This window comes from Tauraco erythrolophus, chromosome 2, assembly GCF_009769465.1.
Source record: "Tauraco erythrolophus isolate bTauEry1 chromosome 2, bTauEry1.pri, whole genome shotgun sequence".
Lineage (NCBI taxonomy): Eukaryota > Metazoa > Chordata > Aves > Musophagiformes > Musophagidae > Tauraco > Tauraco erythrolophus.
This window is the reverse complement of record NC_141466.1, coordinates 64,644,074-64,660,956: the sequence shown is the minus strand read 5'-3', so window position 1 is coordinate 64,660,956 and position 16,883 is coordinate 64,644,074. Positions and strand designations below refer to the sequence as shown.

At 43.0% G+C, this 16,883-nt stretch overlaps 1 protein-coding gene across 1 annotated transcript in view; it reads left to right on the top strand.

The window, feature by feature from the left end:
• The first annotated feature begins 8,632 nt into the window (after positions 1-8,632).
• The window catches only part of ATAD2B (ATPase family AAA domain containing 2B), an 84,638-nt gene continuing 76,387 nt past the window's right edge, over positions 8,633-16,883 (top strand). The window contains exon 1 of the mRNA XM_086631419.1: positions 8,633-8,788. Coding sequence (XP_086487545.1) covers positions 8,633-8,788 — 156 coding nt within the window. The remainder of the gene's footprint in view (positions 8,789-16,883) is intronic.

The window sequence follows — 16,883 nt, the reverse complement described above, 5'->3', positions numbered from 1 at the left end:
CCGCTGCCCCCGCCCGGGCCGGGCGAGGCGGGGCGGGCGCAGAAGCTCCGCCCCCGCCACCCGAGGGGCGGGGCTTCGGCTGCCATGGCGGAGGGGGGGGGGCGACTGTCCCCCGTCGCGAGTGGGGCTCCGCACCCGCGGGGGGAGACGCGGCTTCCCCAGGGGCTGCACTGTCCTGCCCTCCCGGGGAGGGGCAAGCACTGGCGGAGGTTCCTGCCGGAGCGAGCCGGGCTCCCCTGGCACCGCTCCGGTTTGTCCTGAGGGCACGGCGTAAAATGCCCGGTTAGGGACCTGTGCGCGACCGGCGCGTTGGCTCTCGTCCCTGCGCAAGGGGCTGCTGCCGCCCTTAGAGGGGGAATAAGCCTCTGTCTGCCAGGCCAGCGTGTTTCACTGTAAAGGCGGTTTTCTCCTCCTGGCTGAAGAACAAAAGACAATAGTTCGTACGTCCGTACGCGCGCGGGCGAAGGACAAAAAGCGGCATTCAGGGAGCGCCCACAATAACGCAGAATGGGCGCAGTGTCTCGGCCAGACGGCACCTCCGCGCCGGCCCGGCCCGGCCCTGCTGCTCCCGCAGTGCCGACGTGGAGCTGCCCCCGGCTCTTTGTCTTTCCAGCCCTGAATAGACGGCAGGAACAGCCGCACACTGAACCCTTTGGAGATGAGGGATGCCTCATTATGCTGGAAAGACTAATTAAGGGCGAGTGTTGACATATTTGAAAAGGAGCTCTGCCGAGGCCTTGCACCGAGGACAAAAGAGCGGCGTGGTGGTTGGAAAGCAGAGCCCCCGAGTTCCCGAGGGTACATTAGAAAGGAGAAAACGGGATGGGATCCTCAGGGAGGCACGAAGCGTTTAGCATCTCCCCGCTCTGCGCCAGGCTGCGACGTTCGGCCCTTGGGAAGTCGGGATCTGCGGGACGGTGGGGCCGGCAGCTCTCCAAAGCCAACGCCGCGGCGGAGCAGCCAGCGCCTGGAAAGGAGCGAAAGCCGCGATTCCCTGCGATTCGCACACAGCTTGCACCTGCGTGCTTTTTAATGAGGGTGGTTGTTTTTTCAATAATCAGCGATGTACTGTAAAACATTCAGAATTAACCTAAACTGAACAGCCACAACCAGCTAATTCACATTAATTAATGGGAAATCCACTGCGGATTTACAAGTGCGATCAAAGACAGTTCTAAAAGCAAAGGTAATAATACTTCATTGAATATCGTCTTCGTGTGGGACCTGTGGGATTTCTGCAATCCCTTTATCGTAAAAATTAAAATCACATTCTTCCAAATCATTGAAACGAGGTCCTTAGTCTCAGAGTTCAGTGAAGGTGAGTAGAAGTAAAATCTGACCCTTAGCAGTTACAATTTCTTTCCCCTCAGTAATGTACATCACAATGCACTAAACCTTTTGAAGGCAGTTCGGATTTCACTGATGAGATCTAATTAAAGCTCCCGCCTATGAATCTTCAGGGAGAATAATAAAGAAACTTGCCTTTTGTTTTGGTGTAAAATAGAGTCTTAAAAATAACAATTTCTGAGATTCTATTCTCACTGGTTTTGTTAAATGTTTTAAGTAACTTTGAAATTTTTGGATAGAAGGCGCTTGTTTGTTACAAGTGTTACTTCTTGCTTCTATTAAGTGAGTTTTTTTAAAAAATGTATATATACATATACACACACATATATCACTGTTGAAAAGTTTTAAGTAATTTACAAAGCTCTAGGTAAAACTTCAGAAGATTGTTTCACAGCGCTGGACTGTTTTATATTTTCTTTCAATATTTTAAATACACTGGCTCCATTTCATTAAACACAGGAGTTCAGTAATATGGCTAACCCTTGCTTGGGGGCCCTTTCTGCAAATATTTTGTAGATTTAAAGGTAAGCATAGAAGAAGGCAAGACTGGACTTACCTGGTGTAATGATGCAGGCTTCCCAACTGCAATCACGTATTGATTTAGAAGATTAGGTCTATTACTGGAAATCAGAGTACAGCTGGAGACATGCTGACCTACTACAATAGGAATCGGTGTCCTAGTGAATTTAGTGGTTTCTTAAAAGCTCTGCTAAGTACAGCTGTTCTCCCTCAGGACTAAAACTATTGACAAAGCACAGGAGTAAGGAGAAGCTTAAGGAAGAGAGTTCTGTGTCTTCGACTCCAGTATAACGTAAAAAATCTTTTTTTTCTTAAAAGCTGGAAATTTTCAAGTTAGAGTGTTGTTACAGTCAAGACGTCACTAAAATCCTTTTAGACTCTGTGCATTTCATCCAGCTTATTCTCTGGCAAGAAACAGTACACGAGATGAACAGAAGCAAATGTCCTTTTCTTACTGTGTGGTGAATAGAAGCAAACAGCCTAGACTGAGTTCACTGAAAAAACTCTTAACAGGGTATTCATGAGATGAATACAACCATCTCATGCCCCCTTTGTCAGGAGAGGTCAGATGCACTGGTGTGGAAGATAGTAACAACCCCTGAACTTGTTTTATAATGTAGGAGTGAATCTCAGTGTTGACAAAGTAAAGCAGTGTTTTAGCTGTCACCACCCATCCCGTCAAGGTCACAGAAGAACCAGCACACATAGTGTATCTTAAAAACAAGCAGAAAATTAAATTTGAAGGGATATTTTTAAACCATATATTTAACGAGGTTAACCGGTGCCAGAGGAAACCATCAGCTACCTATAATTAAACATCAACGCATCAACTATATCGATTGACCTTAACCTGAGATAGCAGTTGTTGCCTGAAGCCTTTTGTAATCCTACAGAGCTGGGATAGGACAGAAGGCAAACTGGACTGTAAAATAAAACAGAACAGAATCTGGTTATTCTGTGCTTGGCAATTCCATTGACAAAGACAGCACGTTCCTCTGCACAGTGTCCCTTTCCCGCATGCTGCTTGCAGGAATGTTAAACCTTGTAGGCTACCACACAGGGAGAGATAGCTTAAGGAACTGATGTTTCTGGAGAGTTAGTTGTGCAATGGAAAAGTGAGTCATTGTTTTATGGGACATGTTGGGTGAATCAGCATTCATGCACAGATCGTTACCCCCATGCAATGAAAGGAGTATCCACACATGCTGCTGGACTCTTGGACTGTAAATCCACAAGTCAATATAACTTCAATTTTAAAAGTCATGTGGAATGCATAAAACTGTGAAAAATTCAAGACAGCCTGAGCAACTGTTTGCACCAGATAACACACAGTTAGGAATAACATATGGTGTGAAGTCTCAAAACAAAGACACTTCTAAATGAAACTACAATGATGATATGCTAGTATAGTTTATGAGATGGTCCTTGGATGTGTAACAAGAAAACATACTTCTAAAGATAAGATTGTGTGTGAGGACTAGGGAGATTTAAGAGCAAATGTTTCTGATGGACTTCCCATGTGACCTTAATCAAGCCATTATGCATTTGTACACTCCTAAAGCCTATCTACAAATGTATTAATAAATGCCTGCTTTTAGTGTAAGCATTTTAGGACAGAGTCTGTTTTTTACTACAAAGCTATATATCACCCAGCATAGTAACAGGCTGGTGGTACTACTTTCATATGATTAATGATCATAAACACCGAAGTGAGATGATTTGCCACTTTTGTCCAAGATGGAAGCAATTTACAGCCTGAATGATAGTGAAAAACAGACCCTGCAGATTTTTGGTGTACAATATCATCAGCCTGTGAGTTTCACACAAGTATTAGTATTAGAAAAACTATTTACTGTAACGTCAGCTCAACAGGAAAAACATTATGGACGCTAATGGCTACATGTGATGGGAAGATAATTTTGAAATATTAGGAGGTAAGCCTTACCACTCCCATTTAATGTCATCTAAGACATCTACTCTCCGATACCCCTTGAAATTACACTGATGTTATCTATTGTAGTGTGGAAAACAATCTTCAGATAGCTGTGCTGATAACAGGACTGAACATAACTATTTAATTCTAAAACATAATTATTATCTATTTTAAAATTATAATGGTGGTCTTTAAATAACAGGCCATCTTTAATCACATTGCAAAATGCTTTCAATGTGGAGTGACTGTATCACCTTATGTGTTCAAGTTCAAGGTAGTACCAGTCCGGACTACTGGACACTGCTTGTTTGATGTTTCCGAACTTATATTGGGCATATCTCTGTAATGGACAATCTCAAAGGAGACACCACACGATCTTCATTTCCTGAGATCCCCTCGGAAAGGACTTAGGGCAGATTTACCTAAGCAAGATCTCTCGTGAATTTTTTTATTTTGAGATTCAACTGAAACCAGGATGAATTGACAGCACGACAGAGAGGAGCACACAAGAGCTTATAAATAAGAGTCCTGAAAAGAGGATTTGATTTCCATTCTTTGGAATGTTATAGCTATTCAGAGATACTGCAAAGTAATCTCTGGTAAATTGCCCATGATTGAAGCAAATGGTAACTCACTGAATAAAGCCCTCTGGTCCTTACTAGGCTGAGACGCTCTACAAAAGTTCTGAATAAGGGATGAGGGACTTTTTCTTTTGTTGTAACGTGTTCCTAATTTCCTTGTAAAATAGGGGTGGGTAGCAACAAAATCTTCTCTCTCCAAATATTTCTTGTGCCATTGAATACTACTCAGGGAGCAAACAAGGCTTTCCATCCTGGGCCATTTTTTAATGTCTTTATACATCACTAAGTCACACTAAGATTTCATTCCTCAAGTCTTCTTTAATGGAAAGGGGTTCTTTTGCTCAAGTACTTTTTCATGTTTTTCCAATTTCCCAGTGGTGTACCTGCCACAGTAGATGTTGTGGCACCTTCTTAATATATGTTTCAGATATCTTGGTCTTCTTTTCTGAACAACTGGAGATAAAAGGGTGTTGAACACTGCTGTAAGCTTCAGCATTTGTTATAAATTGGTTCCATTTTGAAATATAGTCTTTCCCAATGGCATTTATTTTCAGAAGTAGACATCTGTCTGCAAGACCAAACTACAAATCTTGAAATTGAATCTTACTTGGAATAAGCTCTACAAAATTTTTACGTACCACTTAGTGGAGTGTGGCTCCAATCCTTCTCCCCTTCCTTTTTTCATTGTCTTTTGTCTTTCACTACTCAAGAGTTCTGACGTTTTTCACAAAGCTTTTCCTGCATGTAAAGTGCTGAAGAGGGTCAAAATAGGTTTCTAATTCTATTCTGTCTTCATATGGCACTTGAGACAACAGATACATAATGGGAACAAGTAAATTCTTGGATTAGTGAAATTACTCTAAATCCATTTCTACAGTAATTCATGTTTCATTGTTAAACCACATTTAAATCTCTAAGTATGTGTGATATAAATATTAATCCTATATTAACATGTTCTATGTATTACAAACAAAACCTTCAAACAAAATTAACAAGCAAACCTTGTAATTTATGATTTATTTCTTTATATTGTCAGTACTAAAAATGGCGATGGAGTTTACATAGAAGCTATAAAGCTGTAAGCTGTTTGAGTCAAAATAACTAGCCACACCTTGTAAGAGGAACAAGACAAATAAGAAACCTGAAAATAAAAGCATCTGTGAAAAGCAATCTAGGGAGCAAACATCCAAAATGAAGCATGTCTTTACATGTTCCCTACTATGCTAACATAATGAGAGTGAAGCACTAAAAACGTTCAAAGCAGTGAGCAGGGATTTTTAACTATATCAGTCCCTCTACAACAGTAGTCCCTCTGGCATCATAAACAGTACTCAAGTACTTGAGTATGGCTCACAGGAATGAGATCAGAACACTAAAAAAAAAACCCAGAAGAAAAAACGACATAACTATGGTGAGAATATTAATATATCTAAAAGAAACAGCTTTTAAGTTGAGTTTTCTGTTGCTTCAAGCAGATCTGGATAGGCACCCAGGCAAAATCAATTTGCTCGCAAAACGACCAAGTTTATTTCACTTTTTAAAAGTCATCAGCGTTCATGAGAGGAGGAGTGCTGGTTTGAATCAGGCATGTTGCAAACAGATGTTACGCAAGCTTCCCCAAACAGCCCTGCCAATGCACTGCAATCCTGAGTTATGACATTGACTGTAACTGCTGCAGTCTGGGCCCTTTTTTGGGCCACAGATTGATCTGTTGGTTTTCCCAAAATGGGGATGATATTTCTGTGATGCGTACAAAAACTTGAAGAAGATCAATATATTATTTTTCATTTTCGGATCAACAGAATTTGGACACCATATCTGAATTACGTGACCTATCATTAGTACAGGACAGAAATGGAAAAGTACATTATTTGTCATCATATGATTGTCATACCGACTCTTAGCAAACGTATCTCCTGGTTCATTCCCGCAATATGTTTGGTAAGGGACAGTCTTGCAGTTTCCTTCTATTCCCACTTTTGAAGGATGCAAGGAAAGTGGTTTCCAAATAGCATTTTCAAAAACCATCGTAGGTTTTTCATTAAAATACTCCTTTAGCCTATAAGCGTATGAAATGGCTACATCCTTTTATAACCTTTAAACGGATAAATGAAGAAACAAAGGATATGAAACGTAACGAAATAATCTCACTGAGCAGAACTATACTTTTGAAAGACCCTGCAGATTCTTGAACAGGAGTCGAAGTTGTGTTGCTAATACAGATTAAAAGCCCTAAATAGAGAGTGTTAGATGAGAAAAAGATCACAGTTCCTACTCCCAAACACACTGTATTTTGGAGTATCTCATAAAAATGAAAATTTGTCGCTGTTCACCGTAAGCAAATTTTTGCTTGGAAATTGAATCTCTCATCTTATTATATATCCTAATGTCATTGTTGCGTATTTTGTATTTTTAAGTACATGCTCTACCATACTTTTTCTGACTTTAATCTTGAAAAGAAAGATGTGGGAGTATACAGGTAAAGCAGAGTAATAGTTTTTATATTTATTCATCTTTACTAAAACATTATTGCACTTTCCATTTTTAAACAGTAAAAATACTTTGATAAAGCTTGAGACTAATGGTCTGAGCCATGTGATCAGTAATTTGATTATTCTTTTTTGTTAAGGAAGCAGAAACCACTGAAATAACTTGACCAGTGGTGCCAAACAAGTCAGTGTGAGAATTAAAATGTTGAGACTTTTGTCACCTACAGCTCTATGCTTGTGTTACTTGGCTGTATTTCTTTTACAAAGCTTTTGGTTTCGGGGCTTGTGTGCAGGCACTGTGGTAAGTTCAATAAAGGGCAACAAGTTGTGGTGAGAGAGGAGTGATTCTTACTGCACATCAGCGAGAAGGGATTGGATTATAGTTTGTGGATAGTCTGAAAAGCATTTACGCATCCAATGTACTGTAATACATACTATTCTTCATCCCTCTAAAATGCAGTTATTGGATCTGCGATAGAGGAAGGTGGTGAGAGAAAAACAAGCTTTCCACCGACTGAGAAATGAACATCAAATGCAAGTTGAGGCTACTGGGCAAAACACAAATGTTACCGGTGACTTGTGCGAAGCCATTCACCGCATGACTTGTGGGCGCATTCCTGATAGCCTGGCTATCAAGAGGATTTCTTAGTAGCGAGACTCACCAGCCTGTGAAATAGTTTTCCACGGAAAATGGTGGAGACCCTATCCTTGGAGTATCTGTTCCCCTAAGCTGTCACGTCAGTGGCTGGAAAGAGCCTGCCTGGGCGAGCAGAGCCGGCAGGCTCGTCCCCCGGGTCGCGGGGCAGAGCGCCCTTTTCGGCTGCACACGGTGCCACCTTTCAGCCGCCTCGACCTTGGGCAGCCGCTTCTCGCCTGCCCTTGACCTCCTCACCTAAGGGCACCCTCATCCCTCGGCTTAATCCTTCAGGAGGCGGCGGCAGCTCCGCCGTCCCGGCGGCTTGCGCCGGGAGGGCCGGGCCAGGCCTGGCCCGTCCAGCGGCCCGCCAGCTCCTAACCGGCTTCCGGCAGGTCCCGGCCGAACCCCGGGCCTCAGCGGCCGTTCGAGCTTTGCCGCCGCCGCCCGGGCTGCGCCGCTCCGCTCGGCCTGACAGGACAGCGCACTCCTAGCCCCGGCTCCCCTGGCCCTGGAAACAGCCCCGCCTGCTGCGACGCCGGCAGCCGCCGTCTCTCCAGTTGCGCGGGGGGCCGTCCTCTGCCCCGGGCGCGGCGGGGGGCGGCAGCCAGGCGCCCCACCGCCGCCCCGCTCCCGGGGGACCCCGCTCCCGGGGGCCGCCCGTCGCCGCGACCTCCCCCGCGGCGGCCCGCGCCAGGCCCACAGAGCGCGCCGGCGCCGTGCTAGAACGTGCGCCGTGGGGGCCGCCTCGGCCTGCGCGCGGCGGCCGCGGCGGCGGCTGCGCTGCAGCGCCCCCTGGCGTCAATTGGCGGCGGCGCCGCGGACCGAAAAGAGAAAGGGAGAAGGGACAGTAATGGCGGCCAGTTAGTGTGAGACTGAGCCGAGGAGGCGGCGGCAGCAACGGGAGGAGCCGGCGCGGCTCCGTCTGTGGCTCTGCCCGGCGGACCGGCTTCCCCGGAGGACTTTTTTTCCTTCTTTCCCCTCCCCCCTTCCCCCTCTCCCTCCCCTTCCCCTCCCTAACCAAGCCCCCGCCTGTCCGCCCTCCCTCCTCCTTCCGCGCCGGCGGCGGCGACAGCGGCGGCAGAAGCAGCGGCGGCGGCAGCCCTCCGTGTCCCCCCTCCCCGGGGCCATGGTAAACACCAGGAAGAGCTCCTTGCGCCCCCTGGGCAAAGCGGCGGCCGGTGCGGCCGGAGCCGGCAGCCATTTCATCTCGTCCCGGACCCGCTCTTCCAAAAGGGGCACCAAGGCAGATGCAGCCGGGCTGGAAGAGACGGCGGCAGCGCGGGTAAGGACCGGGGCGGGGGGGTTCACGGGTGACGGGGAGAGAGAGAGGGGCGGGGGGGGAGCAGCGGCGGCGAGGGCCTCGGCCGGGGAGTCGCTGGGGACAGCGCCGCTGCTGCCGGGGGGGGCCGCGGGTACGGGCGCTGGAGGCGGGGGGGGGGGGGGGTTGGAATTGCCGAGACGGCTGTCGGCTTGCGCGAAGGAGGAGGGACGGCGCAGCCGGCAGCGAGCCCGGGGTGAGTAGGGACCGTGCGGCCGGCGGTGAGCCCGGAGACGCGGGGGGCGGCTGCGGCGAGCCGCCCCGCCGCGTCCCAGCTGGGTTGCCCGCTTGGCGGGGAGCGGGCGGGCTCCGCCGGGGCGGCGAGAGGGCGCAGGCCGCTGACAGGGGCTGGGGGCGGCCGGGGACACGGCAGGCGAAGTTGCTGCCCTGCTGTTACCGGTGTCTCCGCCGGCTTGGGGCGAGCAGGGCCGGCGCGGCGGCGGCGGCCGGCGGGGGTCCGGCGGCGGCGCGGGGCTCCCCCGGCGGCCGCGCCCGGCACTGCGCCGGCTGCCAGACAAAAGTTGGGAGCTGCGCCTGCAGCAACTTCGCAATCCCCGTTCCCTCCCCCCCCCCCCCCCCCCCCCGTTTCCCTAAATGACCTCGGTTCGGCTGAAGCGGGTGTTCGCGGCGGCTCCGAGGGGAGAAGGGAGGTGTTTGAGAAAGGACCCCCCCCCCCGTTTTCGTGACACCCCTTCGAGCGGGGAGGATGTAATAATTTCGCCGTCAGGTTTAAGCTGAATGCTTTTCCAGCATAACTTATTACAGTAGCTTTGGTTGTACGGTCTAATGGTAAACGAATTCTACAGCCTGGTTTGGAAAATTAACATTTAGAAAATTCTAATTGCAAGAAAGAATTCGGGAGCCTCTTTGTTTGTTTGTTTTTTCCTTGTTGTCTCTAAACGGATTTGTTGACAACTGCATTTTTAAAATTATAGGCAGGGCTTTTTTTTCGTGATAAAACTTCATATATTGCTCTGAAGATTTGAACTAGTGATTATAGTTGCCTGATCTGCGTACATGTCTTAAAAGTAATGTAAATATGGAAGTGAAAATTGAGGGCCAAAACGTTTGACAGTGATGCACCAACTGACTGTGTCCCAGCCTCTGCTAAGGAGGAAGTTAATCAGGTAAGTAGGAAAAAAGCAGTAGCAGCCAGAGGCAGATCAGAAGGATGACACCTGGAATTGTCAGAAAACCTTTTACTCTGTACTTTTAGTTTTAAAATCCTAAAAAAAAAAAAAAAAATTAAAAAAATAACTGACTCGATATTCTATATGTTCTGCGCTCCTCTCTCAGTTCTTTCATGCTTCACAGTTCTTCCTTTCCCCCATCTTATTTTTTCCTCGTTGTCCCCTATTTCTTCCTTGTTTAATTTCATTAGACTCATGGGGATGCAGCACCATAGCTGTAGAAAGCTGTTCTGCTTGTTCTAGTATGCAGTTTCTATTTATTCATACTGTGAGTCTTGTGGTTTGTGAGGCAAAGTTTGGTGTAACCCTCACTGGCTTACTTTGCAGAGAGTTCACTGCTGCTAAAAAAAAAAAAGTTGAGCTTCTTTCCAAATATTTTTCATCTATGAATATTATTTTTATGCTATAAATCATTAAAATGTTTAAATTATGTTATCGCCATGGTGTAAGAAAAGGAGACTGTGCAAAATACTGTGGTAAAATCTGTAAATACATCCCAGGCTATTACTTGCATTTCTAAAATAGCATTTCTTCTAAAGTCAAGTGTATATTTTGATGTATGAGAATGGACTTGCTTCACTTCACAACAAATCTCATGTGTTCGAGGTAGACTTTTTTTTTTTTAAGGTGTGATTGCCAAAGGTTAGCAGAAGCGATCCAGGAAGCGTTTTTTATTGTGGTGTGGTTTTTTTTTTTCTTTCCCCCAGTGAATTTTGTAAAGTATGTGTGTGTATATATATATCCCACCATATTTTAAAGTTGTCTTTGTACAACTGTTTTTATTCTTCAGATTTAAGTTTTTGTCAGTGATAAAATGTCTTTCTGAGCTCCTGAATCTTCTTGAAGTAGTGCCAGAGGAGGATTTCAGTGATTAGAACATGAATAAGTATAGCAGTAGGAAGACAAAGCCTTTGCTTTTGGAGAAGTGACTGTCGGCAGACAGATAGTGAGGCTGTGTTTTGTGCAGAAAGCATACTGGCATCATGTTCATGCAGTTGTGTGTATTTTTTTCGAAGTTGACTGGAACAACGTGTCCTTTTGAAATCTTTTGGGTGTCACGTCAGGAAACCAGCCTTACTACCAGCCGTTAATCGGGTTAATGGGCAGCTAGAGTTTGGAGCTCTGGCAGAGACGGTACTATTCTTATTTGCGCTGTGTGACTTAATTTTCTTCCATGGAGGATCTGACTTGGACTCCCAGAGAAATGCTCTTCAGCAGCAATGCTTGTAATTACCTTTCAGAATGTATTTTAAAAGATCATCTATTTCTTCCTTATTAGCAACAAAAACTGAATTAGTAATCTAATGGCATCCTGTACGATGCTGATTAGACCAGATGAGAGATTAGGAGTTGCCTTCCACCTCTTTTATATCTATTTCTTTTTTCTCCTTTTTTCCTCTTGGCTTTTTCTGGTATACTTAAGTTGTTTTTTTTTTGCATATATTTACAAGGATAGGCTTGAATCTTTCCTCTCCCAAGAACCTGAGTTAAGCTTCTAGTCTTCCAGTTCAATATTATGTTGAGTTATATATTAATAGTATCCATTTCTGTTTGATCTGAATCTGGAAGCAACACACATCCTGTGGAAATGGGCCGTAATAGTCTAAATGCCTTTATCGTATTCTCTGTATTCCCTCTGTAGTACTCGGTCGTCTTAGAGAAATCAATGACGTCAGTCTTTGAAAAGTAAACTGTTTTGAATTATTGACTGGCGACCACTCATTCAGCGTTTGAGATGAATACATATGTGTCTGCTGACCAGAAGCCAGATTAAAATGTACAAAATCCTCACTAAATGGATCAAGGAGCCAAGAAGTTCATTCTCTGAGATGATGTCATAACAGAGTGCATAGAAAGGGTACGGAGAGGAAGAACTGGGCTATGTTTTCTTCCTGTTTCCACGATTGATTTACACACTACTAAATACAAATTGAAGCTATCCTTACATAAATTTATAGTCTATGTTTATATAAATTACATATATTTTTTTTCTTTCTGGCATTAAAACTTGGGAAGCGTTATGGCTTTATATGAAAGCATGCATAAAAATATTCCAGGATTTTCAGAAACACAGAATTGTAACACAAGGTTTATAAATCCAGTGAACTTCATTCACACTATGAAAGAATTGAGGATACTGTGACTGTAACTGGTTAAATTTGTGCTCTAGATTTACTAATGTCTGATATTTTCAGATATTGAATTGTGATTGTTGGTAATGCTTATTTGGCAATCGAAATGATTTTTCTCAGGCATCTTAAAACACGTATAAAATGTCAATCAAGAAAACTAATGAATTTATTGTGAAATAAACACTCTTAAATCATGTCAGCGTATTAGTTAGACATTTTAGAAATGTATACAAGATTAGCTTAATTTAATTAGCCAAGAAAGCATTAGCAGTGCCTTAAGAGCTACTTGAGGGCACTGTGATAATTGTAACACGCGATCTGAGCTAAAAGTGGTACTGCCAACATCGTTCGACTTACTCAGTGGCAACCTAGAGCTCTCCATTGTACTTAATTGCTAATAGGAGCAAACACGGACTTGAGGGTTGACATCGAGTGCTGCAGTGTGGGAAGGTATGAAGCTAAGCAGCGTTTTTGTGCTCTGTAATACCAATATACTTCAGTGTCTCTTACTGTAATTTCTCAGTCTGTAACAACAAATATTTTTTCTGATATCTGGGTGATAATACAGCTTTTGTAGTATAAGCTCATTGCTACAAACAGTCTTTAATGGTCAGCTATTGAAAACATAGAAAATGAACTTTAAAAAAATCATTATTAATAGTCTTAAAATACTAGCTTTAAACATATCCCTTAGAGCTGTCTAAAAATTAAATTTTCTTTTATGAAAGAGCCTGATTCAGATTAGTGTATTTTCTTTGTCTTCTTTGCCAAGTGTCTTAGAGTGATCTGGATGCTCTGTGGTTTAGAATAAAGCTATAGAAAAAGTTAGAGTTTCCTTGTTACGCTGGAAAAATTAACGCTTGCTGGCCACCCGCATGTAAAGCTCTTGAAGGAAAAAAAGCTCCTCTCAGATATCTATGTTTTTAAAGAACTGAATTGTCTTGCTGTTCGAGTTTACAGTAACATCAGTGAAGGTGCTGAGGCTAATGCTTTTACAGTTCTTTGAAATACATCCTGAAATATAGAGCCTTGTGAAGTTATTCCAAACAATTTCAGTTAAAGGCAGGTTCCCAAGAAAGCTCATCTTTTCAGTGCGTAATAAAATGTCAAGTTCTTTCTGTTTTAGTGGTCTGCTGCTCTTTTGGGACTTAGTAGGAGAAAATCAGTGATCTAAAACAAATCGTGCAGTCTGTTCCTTGGTAGCGTGGTGTTAATACATCTGTGAACAGTGGGAAATTGAGCAATTGTTGGAAGCAATCTATGCCCAAGTTTCTGTCAAAATACCATGCAGTCAGCATTTGTAATCCTTCCGTGTTTCCAGAGGGGCGTCCGGAGTTCGAATTCTTCGTGTGTATGTTGCCAGATCAGTCTGGGCTGCTATCGGAAGTCGGGACACCTCCGAAGTAGATGCGGTTGGTTTTGGGAGGCAGGCAGTTGCGTGTCCTGTTCAAAACTGGCCATCAGTGCTGTCACACTGTTACAGGACCTTAAAAGGAAGCAATCTATGGACTAATCCAGGGAGTGGATTAGACTTCCAAAGAATACTCAGGAAATGTTGTTGATGTTTGGTGTTCTGCATTGCTTCCTCTGAATATTGGGCTTGTCCCAAAGTAATATTTATTAAAGCTGCTTCTCCAGCTACTGTCTCTCAGTTTAAACTTAAAGCAGAGTCTTAACCCGTTGCCGTGAGAGATCCCATGACAATTTTGCAAGAGTGGCATACAGCTTGGGGTTATGCAAGATAATTAGCTCAGGTAATTACATTCTGATCACCTCCATCTCCCTGCAGTTTCAGTTGGATGTGGTATAGTTTTGCACATCCTGCCCTAAATTGTCGAGTATTTGCCGTGCTGTGGGAAAGTTTCTATTCCAACCTAATGATGCTTTAAACAATTTCTGCATAAAACTTTATAAAACCCTTCTCAAAGCAAAGCATCCAGCGAGTAGGCATCAGTGAGCTGAAGCTCTCACTGCTCATATTTTGTAGCTGTGATCATTTTAAAGGTTTCTGATCGTTTATTAGATGTTTTAGCTCTAATGTATTTCTTTGTGTGTGGGTGATATCACTCATGAACCCACTTATTGCAAAGGTAGCTGGCAATTTTTTTTTTTCAGCCTTTTTCATCCTCCTGTGTTTGTGGTTTTTTTTTTCTTTTCATGCTTTGCTGCTTTTTCTAAATAATTTTTCCTTCTCCGAGTTTACTCTTGAAATATTGTCTTTATTACCTTTGATGGGATTTTCATGGTTTATTTTAACCATTAATTTTGCTTTAAATTGTTCGAGTGTTGCTTTGCATTTATACTTGCTTAGACTCTTTCCTGAATAAATTTAGTTTCTTCTTACTTGGTAGCTATTAAAACAGGCTGCTTTTCAACTAGTTGTAAGATTAATGTGTTATCTTCTGTAAGCTGCTGAGTATGTGTATGCTATAATAGCTTCAACTCCAGTTGAACTAGGTGTAAAGGAGGTAACTTTGGTGCTCCTACCAGAAATACAGAATATACAAGCTTGTCCAAGTTCTGTAGTTTTTGTGGCCCCTTCTGAAATTTGTGGTTTTATCTTTATGCTTCTGGTGGTGTATGTTAATGACTTACCTAATGTAAAGCTTTATCGGAAAGTTTGTGTCCAGTTGCACTCTGAGCAGATGCTTCAGTTTGAGCATTTCCATAGTTTGGGAAATAGGCTTTTTGCTTTTCTCCAACTTCCAGTCAATTGCTTCATTTTAAATGGGTAAGTAGTTGAGCTGTGCTATTTGAATAACCTGAAATGAAGAAGCTGTTGTCTCTGTACACGTGGAAGAGATTACTTGCATTGAAATTTGTTGCCATGCTTCAACAATCCTTCATTCCAAATACTTAATAACTACCTTCTATTATTTCTCTGACTTATCTTTCAGACTATGAATGTTGTTTTTACTATGATTTAAATTTCAATACATTAATCTTAAGATTTTGTATTACAATTTTACACAATTTAAATTTTTTCTTTTGAAATACTGTCTTCAAGTGCATTGTAGATACAGAGGTGTTTTTAATTCCACGTTTCTTACACACAAAAGGCCACCTTCATGTAGCTTCACTTGCTACAGACACTTTCTTGCTTAGTTTACTGAGTCAAGTACCTAGTCTTGTCCAAACCTTGAGGGAAGTCTGTGGTTCAAGACTACTCTCTGTTCTCCTACTTGCTTTCCTCATTCAGATAATTCTGTTTCTTTATTTAGGTTTATAGTAGTTCTGAAAGAAGGTCATGTCCTCTAGACTTTTTTTGGGATGGGGTTGTTCAGCACAAACAAGATGAATTTTTGAGGATAAGGGTAGGAAGAAGGTTGTTACTTGAATGTTTTATTTTTTTGCACTTCCGAGTTGTAATCATTCTCAAATGTTTACATAAATACATTTTTTTGCTTAGAAAGACTTCTTTAACAGAATCTAGAAACTCATGGAAATGGTTAATATGGTTCTGTCTAAAAATGTCTCACTTTTAGTATTCCTTCAGTGTTAAATTAAGATCAGTGGTTTTTAAAACTTCCGATGTGTGCATGTTCTAGAAAAACTTCTGAGTGAGGTGTGGACCCCTGTACAGCAAATAAAAACCTCTTCTCAGTAGACTTGTTCTTCTGCAGGTGTGTGATTTCACATGTGCTGCAAGCTGTTAACTCTGCAGTTGTGAAAATTAATAAACTTGGCAATATTAATGCTTGCCTGGCCATTTGGTCAGGTTACTGGTCCAGCTGAAACTAACCCTCTTCCTCACATCCTCTGGCTTCCCCTTGCCTCCCCTTGATACCCTCTTATTTGATTATCATCGAAAAATTCACAATGTCACCATAATTTTGGTGAAGGTACAAAGGAGGGGAGAGGAACACTCATGGGGGGAATGCTCGGAGCGGGGCAATGATGATGGGTGGAGAACAAACCTCAGCTCACGATTTATGGGCTCTGTCGTAGTATGGTAGGGGCTGCTCTGTAGCTCACTCTCCCTTTCTTTCGTGGACTTGCAAGTAGCCTGTCAATTGGAAGAGTTTTTTGGTTGTCAGATCAAGAGACGTGGAAAGGCACTCAACCTGGATATGAACTGGTGTAATTTTCTATTATAGACAGGGGGAATGGTTGCAAGTGCGAAAATATACAATGAACAGTGTCGTGAGTAGTGGTTTCTGTTTGTAACTTGTAAAGTTTTAATTTTTCTCAAAAGCTTTCACATTTACTAAATAACCTGATTTCTAGAATTGAAGTTCCAGGAGATAAAATAAAATCTATTGAAAAAATGAAGCAGATCTTCTCATGCAAAAAATATATTTTTTTACCTGAATGAGTTGTGAAGAGTTTACTCTTCTGAAAAAGTCTACATGATGGTGGTAGTTATATTCTTAACAGCTATTATTGATGTAAGCATTATTTACTGAAAAAAAAAATACAGAAGCTGAATGTTGAAAGAATTTAGATCATCTTGCAATTGAGACATCCTTTACTATCATTATCACCAATGAAATACAGCATTAATAGTTGTTTATTGCAAGATCATCAAGCACTTGAGCATGAATCTTGTTATTTTCCCATAACATCTGTGGAGAGCTAATGTCTGATAAATGACTGTGTGCAAACAAGTGGAAATTAGAGAACTGCGACCAGAAGATGGATCCTTTTAAGCCAACTTTGTCTCTTTTCAAGCTATCAGTGAGGTTAACACACGAGGTCCTTTGTGTGTTAAAAGGTAGTTAATGTGCTTTAATCCAA